General features: G+C 41.7%; 4 protein-coding genes and 1 non-coding gene across 5 annotated transcripts; 2 read left to right on the top strand and 3 right to left on the bottom strand.

Annotated features, from left to right (window-relative positions):
• Nucleotides 1-54: 54 nt before the first annotated feature.
• LOC141838604 (ras-related protein RHN1-like) lies at nucleotides 55-5445 on the bottom strand. The gene is made up of 8 exons (XM_074726128.1): nucleotides 5287-5445; nucleotides 5133-5210; nucleotides 4824-4991; nucleotides 4642-4690; nucleotides 4489-4562; nucleotides 2887-2980; nucleotides 1022-1124; nucleotides 55-355 (listed from the first exon to the last, which is right to left on the bottom strand). Exons 1-7 carry the CDS (start codon nucleotides 5323-5325, stop codon nucleotides 1024-1026), a joined length of 603 nt encoding a protein of 200 aa, XP_074582229.1. The 5' UTR covers nucleotides 5326-5445; the 3' UTR covers nucleotides 55-355; nucleotides 1022-1023.
• A 430-nt stretch (nucleotides 5446-5875) lies between these two features.
• TRNAH-GUG (transfer RNA histidin (anticodon GUG)) lies at nucleotides 5876-5947 on the top strand. The gene has a single exon. It is a non-coding gene; the product is annotated as a tRNA-His (tRNA).
• A 1272-nt stretch (nucleotides 5948-7219) lies between these two features.
• Nucleotides 7220-10291, top strand: LOC141841943 (uncharacterized protein At4g15970-like). Its single transcript, XM_074730149.1, has 4 exons — nucleotides 7220-7583; nucleotides 7672-8037; nucleotides 9227-9708; nucleotides 9946-10291. The coding sequence occupies exons 1-4, from the start codon at nucleotides 7260-7262 to the stop codon at nucleotides 9992-9994; spliced, it is 1221 nt and encodes a 406-aa protein (XP_074586250.1). The 5' UTR covers nucleotides 7220-7259; the 3' UTR covers nucleotides 9995-10291.
• A 75-nt stretch (nucleotides 10292-10366) lies between these two features.
• Nucleotides 10367-12736, bottom strand: LOC141841940 (protein PLASTID MOVEMENT IMPAIRED 1-like). The gene has a single exon (XM_074730145.1). It carries the CDS (start codon nucleotides 12734-12736, stop codon nucleotides 10481-10483), a length of 2256 nt encoding a protein of 751 aa, XP_074586246.1. The 3' UTR covers nucleotides 10367-10480.
• A 1152-nt stretch (nucleotides 12737-13888) lies between these two features.
• On the bottom strand, nucleotides 13889-15289 carry LOC141841944 (expansin-like A1). The gene is made up of 5 exons (XM_074730150.1): nucleotides 15015-15289; nucleotides 14830-14939; nucleotides 14563-14744; nucleotides 14343-14475; nucleotides 13889-14241 (listed from the first exon to the last, which is right to left on the bottom strand). Exons 1-5 carry the CDS (start codon nucleotides 15157-15159, stop codon nucleotides 14011-14013), a joined length of 801 nt encoding a protein of 266 aa, XP_074586251.1. The 5' UTR covers nucleotides 15160-15289; the 3' UTR covers nucleotides 13889-14010.
• Nucleotides 15290-15783: the final 494 nt, after the last annotated feature.

Raw genomic sequence — 15783 nt, 5'->3', positions numbered from 1 at the left:
GCTAAATCACATTTCAGTGACAATTTACTTTAATATACACATAAGAGAATAAGAGAACAGAAAACATACTAGTGTTTACTTCGATACTAATAATCATTAGTATTCCATCAATTTGGAATGTGACCAGGCACACTATTACAAGTATAATGACAGAAAAATACATAACAATGCAAATTTACAGGGTCTACAAACAAGCAATTGAAGTTTAAAATGCCTTGAGCTGGGGGTGGGGATATGAAACAGGAAAAATTCAGTAGTATAAACTCTTTTTTTCCTTGGGCTTACTGATTCATGAATAGACTCGTTGCATCTCCACTGATTTAATTAGCTTCACTCGTAACAAATTACAAATAACCTGCAAAAGTAAATGGAGAATCTATAAAAGGAAGACGGTGCTGAGATATAGTTAATCAGGAAGGATTGTCACTATTGAGAATTCATGTGGGTTTCCATTCTCGCAATTTAATATCAGAAGATAATATTGATTTATGAGCTTCTATTCAGTAAGATTAAAACATGATATATATTCAAATATCTTTTTATAGCAAATTTATATGATATAGATTGGTTGAAGTTCCTAAATGTGAGTTCATAATATAATATCTTTCACGTCACAACTTTTGTATTGTGTTTGTTTTTGGTGGTCATCTTGTATCTAAACGACCTACATTACTATCATAAGATTGTCAGAACTCAGCGGAGTTATAAAATCCAGGAGATAGCCCCAAAATATTTGAAATACCAGCCTATTTTTATATTAGCAGATGAGTAGTAGTGTTGTATTCAAGTCATGGTATTGGGTTGACTTCAATATTGTCAGCAACAAATGAATTAATACTAAAACAGGATGTGATGTCAAAGATCAAGGCACCAGTTCTTTTCATTATGGATTCTAATTTTCTCTTTCAAGCATAATCTTTTAAGTTTTGTTTGTACATGCTTGACGTATCTAAGATAACTTTTATTCCATGACCAGATAACCTAACTGAAAATTGATTGTGAAATAGAAAATGATGCTCACCCCTAAGAACAACATGCTGAAGCTGTTGATCGTTCAGCTGGTCTATCCGAAAGAACCATTCCTGCCGGCTGTTGAGCTGGCTGAGCCCGGGGTAATCTTTTTGCTGTAAGCAGCATTTCAACAAAATATCAAATAGAAAAGGTATAATGGAGAAATATAAGCTACAAAATTACTCTTAGTTAATATTGATGTAAAACTTAGAAAAATGTAAAGAAGCTTAGAGAAAATAAAGTGCAAAAGAAGATAATAGTTTTTGAGTATCTAGAAAATTCGGCAATGAGAATATTGAACCAAGTAGAATGAATAAATTTAAGAATTAGAGCATGGCCCAAGTTTTGCCGACAAAGGGATGTTAAGCAACATGGACTTGGTCGTAGAAGAAATATAAGCATTTTTTCCTTTGAAAACCCAATTAGAATCGATCAGCCATCAATTAGAAGTAGCATTGAAGCCTCCGGGGCATAGCTGAATTGGTTACGACGCAACAAAGTTGCAAAAGAGGACAAGGGTTCGAATCCTGGCGAAGCCAAGCAATACCCTCCTGCGTCGTGATCAACTGCAGTTTCTCAATTTACCTCCTCACAGAGGCTCATGGAGCCGACCATGTGGGGCCGCTAAGGTGGCGGATTTCAGCTTTTGTAGAAGAAGTAGCATTGATCAAAATAAACACTCAATTCAAGACAGGAAGTGACTACTAAAAATTACACCACATGATAAAAAATCAAGCACTAGCTGATCATATCAAACACATCCTCTGAACAGAATTGTTCAAAGACATGGAAATCATTTTTCTGCTATTCAATATTTGGTTCTTTTTTTGTAATGGATTTGATTACCACCGCCTTGCTTCAGGCAATGGAGCTTTCCACGCTTGATCCTCTTGCAGAGTTATTCTACGTGCACATAACCTGTTGTTGAAGAAAATTATAGGGAGTATAGGAACATCATTCTGCTTTCTATTGTCAAAATGGCATGGTGATTTTGCAGGGTAAATATCTTATCTTTGGTTCTAAGACATATGTAAAAGGCTGTTCACAATTTGAGACTCTCGAATGCTCGTCTTACATTGATAATTGAGATAATTGTTTTGCCTTTGATCTGGCAATAAAATCAGAGAGGAAAATAAAAGTCACTTCTGTTGTAACAATGATAGCTCTCGCTTTGTTGTGAGGCTATTTTGAAATTTTTTATATTAAATAAAATTCTACTATCTTGTTAGAAAAAAGGATTTTCTTTTGGCAAACCTCATGATCGCAAAAATACTGAATTAGTAGATGCAATAAGGTGAATGAGTGTATCTAGCATCTATACTGCCTTAGCACAACATAGGTCTGAATGCCGACCCAGTGCCAACCAAGTGATCAATTCTATGAAAAGTAAAGAAAGGCATCATTAAGATGTATTAATACTTGAATCATAATGATCAATGAAATTCCGTCATCACCATTCATCACAGGGTCAATAGTTTAATGCATGTCATAGCTCATAGGGTGAGGAAATTCTACCAGACACATTATTATTAAGATCAAACAAAAAAAAAATTATATATGATACAATTCCTGGACATCTGCTATGGATCTTAGTATCTTATATCAGTGCGTTACTTATATATTTTAGAACAACTTGTAGAACACCCAGTTAACACAATGCAATGCCGCAAGTATCGAACATGATTTGTTGTCAAATAAAGCAATTATCATCTACAAGATTATTATGTAGATGAGACTTGACTATGAGAACATGAAGCTGGTGAGATTCAATTCTCACCTCAATACACAAATCCAAAGTTTTAATTAGGAGAGCATATCATACAGCTAACAGCCTCATCCATCACAAGTAGAAAGAACAGATAACAAAGATTGTACCTATTTCATAAAATATGTCATTCACATTGATGGCAGTTTTAGCAGAGGTTTCCATGAAGAAAAGACCATTCTCCTCGGCATATGCCTTCACTTCCTGCAATGCAAAGAAAAGTCTCTGTGACATGTTTTATAAATGAAAGTTAATAAACTTGTTGCTGCTCAAGAACTTGGAAACATTTTGTAGATTGGACACATAAAACGAAGCATACTAGGAAAATTAATTATGAAAAGATCAAATGCAACGGTATCCAGTTGTTGGCACATGTAAAAAGTGGAAGAATAGTAATGAAATTTCATGGAACAAAGCTGTACATAATACATTACACAAATCCAATAAACAAGTCCAAACAATTGTTGATGTAACTGCATTATGGTAAATGAAAATGAGAAAAACCAAAACTGTTAAGTTCTAAATATCACAATGTTACAGAATCTGAACTAGTTAAATTCGTATTGCAGAAGTGAAAGGTATTTATTTATATAAAAGGATGTCCTAGTATCCACTTGAGAGTTTAGCATCTTAAAATAATCACAGTTTTCTAATTCCAAAAGACAGTTTTCTGCACAAGTCAAATAAGCTAGGAGTGATCAGGTGAAGGGCTTAATCTAGAGTTCCAATTCCTCCATCTCCTGCATGTAGCCTGATGCTCTAGAATAAATATAATAAATTAAACAACAAGAAAATATCTAGAATCCAAGTATAGAATCCAAGTAATTTCAGTCTCTTCTTCATGGAGCTGCATTAAGTCCAGGCCAGAAAGTAAACTGTTTTCTCAGTATAAAGAAGAGTATAAAACCAAAGTGTACATGTTGGATAAACAAATAAGGAGAGATAAATTACAAAAAAGGCTAGTATTGGTTGAGTGAGTTGCGGTAGAAATCTAGGGTTCCAGATTTAAAAAAATAAATTACTTTGGTCATAGCATTAATCAAAGTCAATTGCACGGAGGAGTTGGTTGTCATAAAATGCTAAAGCAGCTTGTTCAAGCTTCAGATTGAGCTTGAACAGATTTCTTTAAGAAAAACAGGAAAAAAATTATGCAGAGTTCTTTATATTTAACAATCAGATATAGGATAAATGAACGAAGAAATCATATCTCCAATAATTTCTAGCAGGAAGGCAATCAAGTGAACTTATATTAGTGGCTGATAAAAATTTAACAGTTTTAAGCTTGCTAACAATCCATGGTTGGAAGATCCATGCATGCACACAGCTTCTCATAGTAGTAACAGACCATACAAGTTCGACATCATACTCTATATATAAAACTACCAAGTAATTGCATCGATTCCTGCAAGCAAGTTAATATTGACATGGGGCATACAATAGTTTGATGCATAATATAGACCACCAATTGTCTACAGCAACACTGAAGAGCATTAAAAAAAAAGAGAAATCCTAACAATTTAGTCAGAAAGTCAAACTGGATAAGAATTACTATGCATAACACTGACATAGTGCCACTGGACGTAAAATAAGAAAATAAATAGCCTACTGATACACTGAAGGTGCATTCAACAAGAGAGACATCTTGCCAATATAATAATAAAAAAAAATTAAGCTCGATAGAAATAACTACTAAGCATAATACTAGAACTTGCCTCCGTTGGGACCTGCCGTTTCTCCTCCAAATCACATTTATTCCCCGCAAGAGCAGTCACCATATCAGGATTGCCTACAATTGTATATCCTTGATAGATTAAATTGGCAATAACTCCAACTGGAACAGCTCAAAGGATCCACCTTGGGGTTACCTTGTTTCTGAAGCTCTTGAACCCACTTCTTAGCCCTCTCAAATGAATCCTAAACGCAGAATTAGAAAATAGAGATAAGAAGCCCACGTTAAGAAGCAGGAACAAACAAAACAAGGATATTCATCCGCCTAAATTTCCTGGCACATTTATCAGTGAAAGAACCAGGACGGTATAACACCCACCATTCTTGATATATCATACACAATTATCGCGGCTGATGCTCCTCTATAATACATGGGCGCTAAGCTGTGATACCTCTCCTGCCCCGCTGTGTCCCAAATCTCAAGCTTCACCGTGGCGTCGCTCACCGCCAGCGTCTGTGAGAAAAAAGCCGCCCCGATAGTGGACTCCTGTAAACAATTCAAGTTACAACAATAACAACAACAACAACAACAACAACAAAACAGTCAATATAAGCCTCAACTTTCAACTTCAAATGGTTCAAACACCACACTAATTTCACCGAGAAAAGAAAGCAGAGCAAGCAGAACCTGGAATTCAAAGAATTGGCCCTTGACGAACCGAAGAACGAGGCTTGACTTCCCGGTGCCCATGTCGCCTAGCAAGACCTTCGGTAGAAGGAGATCCGGATTTCAGATGCGAAAACAAGTCACAGAAGGAGGACAATCGGAGAGTTTGACTCACGAGTTTCGCGTTGATGCTGTTTTTACCGATCGTCGCCATGACCGCGAGGGGATCAAGAACAACTCCGATCGGATCGAATATAACGATTTTTCGCTTCGCAATCGCCGATGGAACTCGAAGAACGGAAAGAAAAAGAACACGGTGTCGGCGGCGAGTCGAGTCCAGACGCGTTTCAGAGGAACAAGTTGCTGGTCGCGATACTGACCGCGACGTCGAGCAAACGTGCCGTTAAGGCCACGTCATGTAAGATCAGCTGTTTATGTCAAGTAAGAAACAGGTTTTCTACGAGTCTTTCTTTGACATATGGCCGGCGATATCAACTGTAACTCATAGCCAGAGGATCCTCAAACTTCTCTTTGTACGCTTCACACTGTGGATTAAATTTGTGGGACCGTCGACTCCATCCCATCCAATCATGGTGAAGCTACGGGTTGGTTTTGTGCGATGAGGAAAACAGCGGATCCTGATATGGGTCACTGCTAGATCCCTGCTGTCAGCATGATTTACAAATTTATCTTATTTATTTATCTAGAATTTTCCTTTTTTCTGTTTTAGAATAGTTATTAAATTTATGAAACGTTACTCACATGTGGCTGTAGTTTAGTGGTAAGAATTCTACGTTGTGGCCGTAGAGACCTGGGCTCGAATCCCAGCAGCCACATATTTTTTACTTGTTTTTCCACATTTAAAATTTTTTAAATCCAAAACAAAATCGCAGCCCATCTCAGACTATTTAAAGGCAGCCTTCTGCGACGCCTCTCTCAAGGGACTGCCACGCTCTCCGCCGGCGACGCCTTCATGCCTTTTTTCAGTGCCGATCAATTACCAGTAAGGCATGAATCATGAACTGAGTTGATAAGTGTCTGTAAAACCTAACTAATTTGCTTCTGATTTACTGTACACCTAACATTTTGCTTTTGCTGTGATCTCTCTCTTCTGCTATTTACAGTGATCTAACATTTTCTAGGAATTAATGTTTATTTGTCGATTGTATCGTACATACTGAGTGAATTAACCTCTAGCTTACCATGATGCAACGTTCGATACATTAATCAAGTATTCATCATTCGAATCTCAGCTATATCGCACCGTAGGACATTTTCCTTCGGGATGTGCCGTCAAAATTAAGATGGACCCCCAAAAAAAAAGCAAAGATTTTGTAGAATATTCTTTTGAAGAACAGCCAAGAGAGGAATAAAATGCAGAAGATCGCACACCGCTTTCAAAGAAATCAACACTTGTAATCAAATAATTGAACTCAATGGAGACACAACTCCAACTCTCGATCACCATCAAACTTTTTATCTTTCACTACAAAATGATCGACTAATCGCTTGATAGGTTTTCAGTTTCAAATGAATATAAAAACTTATTGTGGGCGTCCAAATATGGTTTGATTAATGAAAATCATAGACCTATTTTGATTAAATTTGAATAATTTTAATTAAATTAGTAAATAATATTTTAATATAGTATTGCATTATAATTTTAATTAAATTAGGATATTTTTGCTCTATTATTGTCATAAATATATAGTTATAGCCACTATAATAAATATTTTTAAAATAAAAAATATGCCGAGATGATTTTTTTTTCTCAAATATTTTTACAAACAGACAAAGGATAATATAATTTTCAGAGGGTCCTTCCAAATTTTTAAAGGATAATATAATTTCCATATCCATAATTTAAAAGTATATTTTCAATACTTAAATAAATTAAAAAAATATTATTCTCGATTCTATTTATTTATTTGTGTCGTTGTTATAAGCGGGGCCCACTATAACCGGCGGGGCCCGATTTGAAAGCCCAACCGACATTGAGCGCACGATTAAGCCTTGCCATCTGCCAATCATGGACCCATGGTGCTTTCCCTGCGGACGTAGTTATACTCCTTCCGCCAATGCCGTCTTGCTTCATGGAAGCGCAAGGAACTAGCTTTGGCTGCAGGACTGGTGCGGGCATCACTTGCGATGAAGCCTTCTTCTGCCCTCGGGATGAAAGCTGCGGACTCCGTCCTCCGCCGGTGGCTCTCGCCGCTGCTCTTTGTGGGGGTCGTCGCGCTCTCGTTCACCCTGCTCTACCGCGCCACCACGCCAGCCATTCTCGTTCCCCCGACCTCTCTCCGCGTAGATATCATTGGCGCACCTCCCTTCGTCCCGAAGAAGCAGTTGGCCCCTTCCGACCTTCATCCGAGTTCAAATCCCCCGCCGGAGCTTCGGAATGAACCAGCGAGCTCTGTCCCCGCCGTCCTTCCTTCAGATCCGCCACCTTTGCTGCAGAATGCGCTAGCTCCAGTGAGTGTTGCCTCTGTTTTGCCCCTCAAGCAGATGCGTTTTTTTTTCTAGGGTTTCCGACGGGAATGACGTTATATCGTTATGCCAGGAAAGCCAGGAGATGCGGCTGGAGAGGGTTCTGAGGGAGGCGGCCACCACAGACAACACGGTGATAATAACCTCCCTCAACGCGTTCTGGTCCACGCCTGGGTCCGTGCTGGACGTGTTTCTGGAGAGCTTCCACACCGGGAAAGGGACCAGAGAACTGCTGAACCACCTGGTCATCGTCGCCGTGGACGGCAAGGCGTACGAGCGGTGCGTCGCAGTGCACCGACACTGCTTCGACTTCGCGGTTGAGGGAGTGGACTTCTCCGGCGAGAAGGTGTTCAACTCGCCCGAGTACTTGGACATGATGTGGGCGCGGCTTGATTTCCTGCGCCTGGTGCTCGAGAAAGGCTTCAGCTTCGTCTTCTCAGTGAGTTCCGCGACCTCTCCTCTCCATCTACGGTTCCTGCCATTAGCAGCAACTTTTAGCAGGGAAAAAAAACATTCTTTTCATTTTTCTCTTGCCAATCCAAACACTTTTTAATCAAAACAAATAACACCATTTGGCAACAAAATAAAAAAACCAAATGATCAATCTCAAGATCCAAATTTTCTGTTTTTTATATTGATTATTGCTAGTTGAGTTAATTATTAAATCTATCATGTAGTTTATGATTTGTGGCTCCATATGCAATGAGACATCAGTGATGGAGCAGACCTGTCAAAGTGGCAAAACATCACAGAACATGAATCCCACACGGCCCCACTGGGAGGCCATAGAAGGATTGTTGTTTCAGCATATGCTTTTGCATCTATTACTCTATGAAATTTCTGTCATTAAACTAACAATGTTCCTTCTTCTAATGCTTTACAGACCATCAAAAGCTGTAATAGCTTTAAAATTTTCAAGTCCCTTCGAAAACAATAACACTGGCACATTGCCAGATAGTCTTACTTTGTTTTATGTAATTGCAGACTTAACTGAGAATCTCCAGGATCATACAGAGTAGCAGTTTGCACATGGATTAGTAGATTTTTTTAGCTATCGATTGTGTGATTCATATGTTTACTAGATAGACAGAATTCATATGCTTTAGCAGGTTTAGCTTGGAAGATACTACATGAGTTACCATTCAAAACAATTGAATAAGAAGCAATTGGCTTGAACTTGAGCTGAAATTTTAAATGTGGATGAACAAGGATATTTTGTTCTTGATATGGAAAGAATATTTCAGGAACAGATCTAAATGAAGCCTACATATTAGATGACCGCTTCACAGGCTAAATGTAGAGAACAGGATGCGAGTGGTTACGAAAAATTTGAGATAGCCTTGTCTCTTGGGAGATGTTCTGGAAAAAAATGGGAAGATAAATAGAATATTAGCATCGCCCTTTTCTCTGATGACTCTCATAAATAGTAAATTTCATGGTTATGTGTATTGTCTGAATTATCTTGTTCATAATTGTCTTAACCACTTGAGGTCAACAAATGAGCAATAGATGCCTCTGCTACCTTTATGCTATTGATCAACCGAAACATATTATGCTTTTCTAGAGTTAGGACAACATTTTTGCCTGACACTGAAACAAAATCAACTGAATTGCTGATTTTTCTGCAGGATGTAGATGTAATGTGGTTCAGAAATCCATTCCCCTATTTCTATCCAGATGGAGATTTCCAGATCTCCTGTGACAATTTCTTGGGTGATCCTACTGATCTAAAGAATTGGCCAAACAATGGGTTCAATTATGCGAGATCCAACAACCGAAGCATAGAATTTTTCAAATATTGGTACTCTTCACGTGCCAGATTTCCTGGAGTTCATGAGCAGAATGTGCTTAACATTATCAAGTTTGACCAACATACCCGAGACATAGGAGTGAAAATACGATTCCTCAGCACTGAGCGCTTTGGAGGGTTCTGTGAACCAAGTAGAAACTTTAACAAGGTCTGCACAATGCATGCAAACTGCTGTATCGGCTTGCACAGAAAGATCAATGATCTAAGAGCAATGCTTGATGACTGGAGGAAGTTTAGATCTCTGCCACCTGATGTAAGGATATCTAGCAATTTCTCATGGAGTGTACCTCAAAGTTGCAGGTAAACTTCAAATCCCTTCAAAACTTTTTGTAATTCTGACATGAACTTGGATTGCTTTTCTTCATGATTCCTTTTCTCTTATTGCATATCTTAATGCTAAATCTCTTAATTGTGATGTTTCCCTTTATGTCTCATATGTGTGCCTCTTGCTACAACTCGATTATGATTGTAGAAACTGTTTGCAATTGTTTTGTTGCTAAATTTGATATCTCACACTAAATGCATTTCTGATTGCAGATTACCACCAGGTTTTTTCAGCAAGAAGGAAAAGAAACCTCAACTCTAACAATATGTTAACTAAAAAAGAGAAAAAGAAACAGAAATCGATTATCATCCAACTCTTTTCCTAGATGAATACCGCAACAATCAAGCTTTGGAATCAGGATATTTATCAGGTAAGGGAAAGAAAAATGCTAGGGTTCTATGGTGCTCATTTTGACTGGCTGATGCCAAATACTGCTGTATCCTGTGCCCCATGTTAAGTCTTGTGCCATATTTTCGCTGCTTATTTGCAGACATGATGCATTGCTGTTGGGATCATGGAATTTTCCATTGCTAATGAAATGCAAAGATTTGTCATGCATATCTTGTACTACAAAACATGAACTTTAGTATTTTTCAGTTCATTTACCAGAGATTTTAGTATTTTGACAATGAATGGAAAGATAATCCAAATTGCTTGTCTTCCCTAATTCCACGTACTGATAAATAACACACACACATATCAGTTTCCTCGCATTACATCAATAATATCCATATCTATCAAACCTTCTTAGGAACTAGTAATTAAATTTGGGTTTCTTACGTGCTTTAGCCACATGCCATCCATGAATCTTGAAGAAAAGCTCCACACAAAATCTTGGCTCCTCTTCCCTTGCTTCCTTGCTCGTCTCCCACCAGCCGCCTTCCCCACTCCATTCTCCACCAGCCATTGCATGGCCGTCAACCGCTGCTTCTCGCCGTCCCACGCACTCTTGATCTTGCTGTCGGACCCCAACTTGAGACCTCCCACATGAACGCTCTCTAACTCGAACCTCCTCTCCTCTAGTGATTCGCCCTGGTCCGTCGAAGGGACTGCTTGCACCGTCGCTATCAAGGGAGCCCCCACTGCTTCGTACCCCCTTACTGGATCTCTCAGCTGAATCACCAGTAGAATTGTAGCTCTGCTGCAGTTTGTGCACCAATCATGGTGTTTAACGGCCAAATTGAGTGTGTCGGCGGGAGGTAGAGCTTCTAATGGAGCTTCTTCATCAGCTATCTCCGCCTGGACTTTCAGTGCTTCCACTGCCATGGCCTCTATCTTCTGCAGTGCAATGCATAGGACTTCATCCAAGGTATCTGCTTCCTCACTTAGACTAGTTCTTGCTTTTCTCGCCTTGTTCATCGCTGTAGCCATCTTCTTCGCCATGGCGATGGACCTGGCCGCGCTGGAGCTTGCTCCTTCCTTGTTCCTGCCGGTTATTATGGCGGACGCAATGCCCTCGAACGCCACCTGCTCTGCTGTCTTCCCCACCAAATCGTCCATGGCTACCAAGGAGAGCAGTTTGGAGCAGAGCTCTTCTGATGCTAGCCTGTGGAACACTTCAAACCCACTCGTCAACTTCTCGTCTTCGACGATCAACTCTCTGGAAATTTGCATGGCGAGCTTCGGAGTCTCTGTTCTTGACGCTGGTGCATTCAAAGGATTCATCGATGCCAAGTAGCCTCCATCGCTCGTCTGAACTATGCAACCCAAGTTCTTTCCAAGATCTGGAACGAGGCCAATTGGACTGAGATTAGCAAGGTCGTTGTGCTCGTCATACTTGGGCTCCTTATGGTTTCCAATCTCGAGCAATTTGAGGAACTCCCTCGTGACTAATTCCTCCTCTGTGTCCAATCTACTGGGTTTGGGTGGTTGAGTCGTCAGCTTTGTTGTCTCCATGGCGTCCGCCATTACCAGCATCTCGAGCTCTTTAAGCTCCTTTGCGATCAAATGAAGCTCCTTTGCTCTGCTTCTTTGAGCGCGGTCTTGCACCACCTCTTTCACGACCTCACTCGAGACGCTAGAGCTCCTCGCGTTGTCGTTCTCCGACGCCGCTATCTCCACTCCCTTGTCGATGACTTCAAACTCGGGGAGGTCAAAGTCTTCTTTTTGATCAAAGATCAGTCCTTTGCTTGCTTCAAGGTCTCTTGCAATGCCGCTGTTTGATTTGGGCGAGTACTCTGTCTGTTTGTAGATGCCGATGCCTCCGTCGTCCATGATCTGGAATGCCAACTTGAGAGCCATCTCTCCGCCGGCAGCCTTCCCGGAGAGCGGGAAGGCCACGTCCCACTGCCGGACCCGGTGCCCCTCCAAGTTCTTTTGGATGGACTCTTTGACCAGGGAGCTCAAGTCAACGGCGGCGGTCCCCAAGTCCAGGTGAGGCGCGTCGACGGCGATCGCGGAGATCAGGAAAAGGCGTGGCTCGAACCGGAGAGGCTTCCCGGTGCCGGCGCCCCCGGTGTAGTAGAGGTGGCACTGGAGGAACAGAGTCTCTTGGAACTCGGCTCGGCCCTGCGCCGCCCGGGCGGGCATCGTCTGGAGGGACCTGTCCTTCGTCTCCTTCTTCCGGACGGAGACAGAGAGGCGGAGCCCGTTGGCTGAGTCAGGCAGATGCCGGAGCGCCACGACCTCGACGGAGAAGAGGCATACTACTCGGCGCATGGAGAGGTGAGCCAGAGCGCGCACAGGCTTCCAGTTCCATATCCCCCGCCGCCTCTCGCTGGATTCGATCGGTTCCTCGCCCTTCCCAGGCACTCCGTTCTGGGTTTTCGGTCCGAGTTCGAGCCAGGCGGAGGTAGACTCTTGTCGGGAGGAGTAGCTTCCAAGGTCGTAGCGAGAAGCTTCTCCGACGATCTGAGGTCCGTCTGCGTACCCCCCGCTGGCAGATGTTGTGTTGGAGGAGCGGGGCAGGACGAGCGAGGCGGCGCGGCGGGAAGTGAGAGTGATGGAGAGTGATCTGTTCAGGGTTTCCAGCTCTCGGAGGATTTCTGCGTCATGATCCGCCATTGAGGAAGCTTACAAGATCAACGAGTGTGGGGTGGAAGAAGCTGAACGCACAATGCTTTATATATATAAAAGTATAACATAGAGAAATTCATTTTGCCCCTATATTTTATCTAGATTTTAAATTTCACTCCATAGTTCAGAATATTCATTTTTTTCCTTATAGTTTACAAAATAAACACTGATGAAAGCATTTTACTTTTAAAATATTTTCTATTTATTTTTAAAATTACATTTTAAATTACCTTAAAATGCAGAATTTATCTTATGTTTCATGTTGTACCAAAATGTAATATTTTAAATTATGGAGTTAAAATAAGAATAATAAATTAGTTAAACTACGAGGGCAAAGATCTCTATGAAGTGCTCGGAGTCGATGGTTGTTCAAGGAAACGGAGGCGGCCAGCGCCACGTCCGTTGTTTCGTCGTCTCAGACGAGCGGCGCGGAGACGCATCAACGTGGCGTGGAGTTGATCCATGGAACTGGAAGAATATTCTCCAGGTGCAGTCGATCGAAACAGAGTGGTAACAGATCTAGGTCGACGTCGGCGCATTAATGAAGACGATCGAGAGCTAGCGATCCATGAAAGAAGAGTTACTGCTGCATGGATTCTGGCAACAGAGCGTGTCCTCGCCATCCGCCATTAACGCAGGGGAGAAAAAGCTTGCTGTCAAGAACCTATTTGACGATACGAATCCTGATTGAGATTCAGGATTCCACGAAAGCTCTTGGAAGAAAAAGTGAAACATAAAGTTAATTGTTGCACTGGCGATTGCAGTTCTTCCTCTGAAGCGTGCAGACATTGTCTTCATGTTGCACTGCAACTGCACCACTTTTTTCAGGCAAAAACGTTGGCTTTCTTCGAGCAAAGTGATCATTAAAGTTCGTTCATGTTTTTGTCTCTCGTGCAGAAGCAACACCAAGCAACACTTTGCTTCACATGATTGTGCAGAGAAAAGCTTGAATGGACATTGATGCAGTGAAGACGTCACATCTCCACCAGAACGAGCGTCCATTGCTGGTGGAGTTGTTAACACATCTCAATCAAATTGAGCAGAGGTCCAAAAGTTGGCCACTGCTCTCGATCTTCGCTGACGCTTTTCTTATATTTAATGATTCTGTTATGAAGCATTAGGTGATCTTATCTCATTCACTGACCAAAATGCATGGCTTCCATGGATTCAATCTCTGTTTTTCAGTCTAACAAACAATTAGGGTTCTGAACATTTCTATGCACAATGAAGCTTCCATTAGGTTAGCATTTGTTGGTCTAAGATCAGGAGCTGGAGCGAGCCTCCTGAGCAGTGTCAGTAATCTGAACCCCCAAGTCGTAAACCGAACCGGTCCTCCATTCGGCCGGCAAGACCTCCTTCTGCGACCAAACCCACTTTCCATCGTAGCCGCCTGTGACCACGAGCCTAACCTGCAGCGGCCCGGCCGGTGCCCGGTCCGTGCTCCAAACCGGACCGTTGACCCGGCTCATGAATTGCCAATTTGACGACCCAACCTGTCGATGAAGACGAGCGTAAGATGGTTGTTATAAAGAGTCAACGTGAGATAGATTCTATGAAAGCCCTTCTTCTTCCATTAGTAGTTGTTGTTTGTTACCTTTGCTACCTCCACTGCTACAATGTCAGTCTGGCCCCCTTGATACAAGAATTTGATGGCCAGACGATCAGGCCTTGTGCTCTTCTCTTCTACTCTGATGGACAAATTCCTGTCAGCGTAATCGCACGGAATTCTGCTTGGAATGGATCAGGAGAAAGAAAGATCATGTCAATCACCAGTTCCTGGAGTTGCAGGAGAGAAGAGAAGAGATAGAGATTACCTCTCGTATTCCACATCCACAGTTCCGGCGAGTCCCCTCAGCTCTTTGGCCATTCCCGGCCGCGCCATGGCAGAATAAGCAGGCCTACTGACGACCCATTCTGTGTCGTTCTGGCGATGCAGATCAGTGAGGATCACCTTAACACCTTCACTCCTGCAAATCTTCGTGTTCTTGCATCTCATCTGTTGAATAAGAACAAACAGTTTCAGACATCCACAGGCAATTCGAGCCTTTAATTTGGTTTGGAGGAAGAAAATGCTTGCTCACCTGGAAGCATGCTCCACAGGCAACGCCGCCTCGGTAAAGAGCAGAGTTTGCCGCAGCAACGTAGCCGCCGCTGAAGCCCAACGCCATAGGGCCGTATCCACATGCTCCAGCTACAAGAAGCAGGAAAATTTTAACGCAAATTCTTTCTTCGATTAAAGAATCAGCTAGAGGCTGCAGTGACAAACCAGAGAGATCGGCTAAGGACGACGAGTAGCTAGCTCGGGCAGGATGTACGCAGCCAGCAGAGGCACAGGTCGTGGCAGAGGAAGACAGAAGGAAGAAGAGAAGGAAGAAGAGAAGGAAGAAGAAGAAGATGGAATCAAAAGCCATGTCTCTCTCGCTCGCTCTCTTTCTCTGTCTTCAATGGTCGCCCTTTGGTGGAGATATAGATGGAGAGGAGGTGCAGTAAAATACATGGTGCTGAACCACTAAGGATTCTGTTGAGTAGCATCTTGTTTTCTTTATATTCTGTAAAATAACTGGCACAACTACTTCTCTTGCGTGAGAGACGATCCATTCCAGTCAAGAGATAAGAAGAAGAAGAAGAACCACCAAGTTTGTGACGTGGATCTGATCAATATGATTGAAGCATGTGTCGATGAGACAGCAATTTCTATGAACTGGTGTCAACTCTTCACGTTTTTGTTTCTGAATTAGAGAAAGCAAAACCACGGATGGTTGACCAGTATGGATGAAGATTCAAAGCGCGTATGTGGTCGATCAAGAATTATATTTTCAGCCCATAGACATAGTTGAGTTTGTTACGACGGAGTAAAGTTGTTGAAGTGAATAAGAATTGAATCTCGACGAAGTTGAGATAATGTCCTCTTTCGTTGTGGCCAACTACAACCTCCCGATTTACTTCCTCATAGATGATCATGGAACCGACCGTGTAAGACCGTTAGGGTGACAAATTCTATCTTTTACTGAAGAGAATTATATTTTCAGAGGTTC

This window comes from Curcuma longa, chromosome 11 (assembly GCF_044706935.1).
Source record: "Curcuma longa cultivar G26 ecotype Majalengka, Jawa Barat chromosome 11, ITB_CL_G26_1.1, whole genome shotgun sequence".
In the NCBI taxonomy this organism is placed as follows: domain Eukaryota; kingdom Viridiplantae; phylum Streptophyta; class Magnoliopsida; order Zingiberales; family Zingiberaceae; genus Curcuma; species Curcuma longa.
Note: the sequence above shows the minus strand (reverse complement) of the source record. Positions and strands in the feature narration are given on the sequence as shown.